Consider the following 3,511-nt stretch of genomic DNA (forward strand, 5'->3'; position numbering starts at 1 on the left):
ACTTCCGGTGAGGCCGACCTCCGGCGCGAGTCGGGTGATGGTGTCCTGAGTGAGTCCGCCTTGTTCTTGGGGGAGTCGGGAGAGCTTGCCTTGAAGAAGTCCTTTTTGAAGTCGAAGGAGACGTCCGTACCCCGGTCTGGCGACCCTGCCTTGGCAAAGTCCTGCCTCTTGACCTCCTGCGGGGAGTACCTCGACCTGGGGGAGCTGTCCCTGAGGACGTCCTTCTTGGCAGGGAAGAGTGGTCCAACGAGAGCAGCATTCCTCTCGGTGATGAAAACGCCCTGGTCGCGCATCCCGGCCGTAGCCAAGTCCGTCGACTGGTAGGTCGGTCGCCTCGGTGATCCGGTCACCTGGTCCCCCTGTTGCTGTCGTTGGATCATCTGGTGGCGGATGGCTCGGCAGGCGCGTAACTTAGCTGAGGGGTGGCGTACAAGGAATGTCAGGTCAGCCATCTGGGAGATGGTGATAACAGGTGGTCATAACGAGGTTGTCTAGCAGCAGTAACCCACCCTGGCGTTCCTCCTCGGCCCTGCGGTGCACGGCCTGCAGAACGCCGCCGGGCACGTCGGGCGGCAGCGACGCCAGCACCTCCTGCTCGCTGCGATACAGCAGCTCCACCGGCTGCAACAAGAGGGTCGAGACTAAGAGGGCGCCCAGCTCTCCAGGCCGGGGCCGGGGGAGACGCCAGCCAGGTCGCACCTTGACGCCGGCGCGCCGGCACGCTGCCAGAGACCGCGGCGAGGACAGCACCACGGGGCTATCCCAGGCCGGCGCCGAGTCAAAGTTGAACAGGTCCAGCTTGTCCAACCGGACGGAGGAGACGGCCATGGCGTTGGGCTCCGGACTCCAGCGGCCACGGCGCTCCACCTGCATGCTGCACCTGGAACAAGATCGAAACCACTGACTCGGTTAGGGGAAAAGGGGGGGGGGGCGCACCGAACACCCGCCAACCCACCAGTGCCAGTGCTGCTGCACGGCCACGACGGGGGGCATGGTGCTGAGGTCTGAGGGGCCGGGCCGCGAGGCGCTGCTGACCGTTCTGTTGAGTGCGGAGGTCTGGTCTGGTCCTCACTGAGGCGCCGACTGGACGGGGGCCACTAAAGTACTCCCGGGGCGGGGGCAGCGCGGGGGCGGCGCGACTCGCAGTGTGAGCACAAAAACCTCACGCATGACTCGCGGACAATTATCTGTCCGCCATCCGACACGGAAATAAAAGAGGAGGAGGAGGAGCCACACCCGATTTTCTCCCCAGTCCGATTTCCTTGTCGCGTCGCGCGTCGCGGGGCCCGTAGTCCACTCCGTCCCGACGGGCGCCGCGACGCCGAGGGGGACGCGGCGCACCTCCCGCACTCCACCATGGCAACCAAACACGCACCGCCGCACGGAGGGCTGCATACCTGGCCGGCGCCACCGCAAAGTCTCGCCTGGAGCTCACCCCCCGACCTCACCCCCGCTCCACCCTTCGGTCTAGGGGTTAGGGGTCTCGGGACACCGCAGCAACGTATACACCGTTCGTAACAAGGGTGTGCGCTGTGCGCTCTCGGATACGCCGATTCCTCTCTTTCGCCCAACCACCCCTACTAGTCAACAGCACCCCGAACCCCGCCATCGTATCCTGATTTACCAAAACCAACCCCCACTTTCAGTGAGTCTGCAGTGGCCTTGACTGGAAACCGTGCGGTGCCTCACAGCCCACAGCCCCCACCTGGCGCAAGCGCGCACCTTCCGAGGAACTCTCTCGCCTGCAGCCTTGCACATGATGCAGAGTGCGGTCCAGGTGCAGGTGGCACCTGCGGGAGGTGGCCGTGGGGCGGTCGACGTATGCTTACCCTCCCGTTGCAGGGCTGTGCGTCCACGGCGCATGGACTCGCGCCGGAGCAACGACGAGCAGCGGCGACGGAGGCGGCGGCCTCGGCCCCGGCCCGATGCACAGACACTGCCGCGCGCCGCGCCCCCGCCCCAGGCCCCCGGAGGGGTTGCCCGGCTCGGGCCCCCGCAGCCCCGCTTCGTCCCCGTCCCGCGCCAGGGCGCGTGGGAAGATTGGTGCTAAGCACGCGCCGCGCCACCCCCGCTCGGAAAAGGCTGCTTTAAACAACCCCCGCCCCCGCCCCCGCCCAGAGGAGTCCCTGTTGGTGGCGTGTGTGTGTTGTCGTCTGCGGCTTTAGTCGCTTAGGCGAGGGATCGCAGGAAAAAAACAAACATCTACACGGTTTGGGAATTATTTAGATAATTTATTCTTTCTAGCTGCGGATGAAAGCCTGAGGCATATTTCATGATAAATTATATGAACTATCATAAGAGAGATCCAAATTAAATTTGTCTAAGTTAATATTTTGTTCAAACTAAAATATGAAAAAAGCAAAAGAAGCAGCTTTAAGTACGGACATATAATTTATAAAAGAAACAGTGCAAAAACTGAACAAGTGGTAAAACTAATGCAGTAGCATTAAAAATAACATCCTATCTCTTTGTTTCAATGGAATTAAATCACAGTCGACCAATTAAAACTAGGTAAAACAAATGTTCACACACATACACTATTGTGTATAGAACAAAACTACTTGCACAGCACAGGTTGCAGTTGGTAGAACATGTAGAGTTCAATAAAAAGGCTTAAAGTGAACAAGCCTGGAGGGTAATTTTTCACTACCAAAGCCATCCTTAAAATAATTACAAAAGAGCAGAAAATGAGAGAGAAGGCAGACATGAGAAAAAATAATGCTTCATACAAAATACAGATAGGAGCATTAAAATTATCAGATGAGAAAACACAACATACAATGATAGAACAGATTTTAAAGGGAATCAAAAATAAGATTAAGACACAACACAGTATTTGTAAGAGAAGTAATACTGAAGAGAAAGTAATTTGAGCAAATAGACACAAATTTATCTTGATGATCATGATAAAATTTTTGATCAACTTTTCACTTAACAAACTCTTAAGTATTTTTTCTTTACAATTCATTCACACCAAATATAACTTGAATGTATTAAGAAACTTAAGGATTCTTCCAACATTAGATCAGACCTTGAGACACAAACAATTTCTGAACAACAAAAATAAAGTTCAGAATTCAAGATAAAACTATTTTTTAGGATTCAATGGATATAATTTACATAAACTAAAACAGCTTTGGACATATCACACATGAAACCAAGCAAGTAGACTTTAAATCTTTGGCAAAATACTATGCTTGAAGAATAGGCTCTTTTTTCCTTGGTCCCTTATATTGTAAGAAGTTAAAAACTATCTGACCCATCAAAAGGAACATTATTAGAAGTTGATGGTAGAAATGTATAGAGTACAGGAGTATCTTGGAAATTATTTACATTTCCAAAATTTCGAATTACTCGTCCTTGAACTAAATGACAACAGTATGCTATGCCTTCTTCACGTGTCCTCACAACTTCCATGTTGACCAGCCAATCAATTAGTTCTGAGGCCTTAAAACATGATGCATATGTACGGAAAAACCACCTGCAATTCAATTTTAAAAAAGGTTAGATT

General features: G+C 53.0%; 2 protein-coding genes across 5 annotated transcripts in view; both read right to left on the bottom strand.

Annotated features, from left to right (window-relative positions):
• Nucleotides 1-1,056, bottom strand: part of LOC127750294 (coiled-coil domain-containing protein 177-like) — a 9,194-nt gene extending 8,138 nt beyond the window's left edge. The window contains exons 1-4 of the mRNA XM_052271534.1: nt 956-1,056; nt 700-880; nt 510-621; nt 3-415 (exon numbers count right to left, since the gene is read on the bottom strand). Coding sequence (XP_052127494.1) covers nt 3-415; nt 510-621; nt 700-880; nt 956-993 — 744 coding nt within the window. The 5' untranslated portion in view covers nt 994-1,056. The remainder of the gene's footprint in view (nt 1-2; nt 416-509; nt 622-699; nt 881-955) is intronic.
• Nucleotides 1,057-2,210: 1,154 nt separating this feature from the next.
• The window catches only part of LOC113216535 (integral membrane protein GPR155), a 32,649-nt gene continuing 31,348 nt past the window's right edge, over nt 2,211-3,511 (bottom strand). For all 4 annotated transcript variants that reach the window (XM_026436295.2, XM_052271794.1, XM_052271798.1 and 1 more), the window contains exon 16: nt 2,211-3,481. In XM_026436295.2, coding sequence (XP_026292080.2) covers nt 3,244-3,481 — 238 coding nt within the window. In that variant the 3' untranslated portion in view covers nt 2,211-3,243. The remainder of the gene's footprint in view (nt 3,482-3,511) is intronic.

The sequence above is a fragment of the Frankliniella occidentalis genome, unplaced genomic scaffold (genome assembly GCF_000697945.3).
Source record: "Frankliniella occidentalis isolate FOCC.00 unplaced genomic scaffold, Focc_3.1 Scaffold6, whole genome shotgun sequence".
Taxonomy (NCBI): domain Eukaryota; kingdom Metazoa; phylum Arthropoda; class Insecta; order Thysanoptera; family Thripidae; genus Frankliniella; species Frankliniella occidentalis.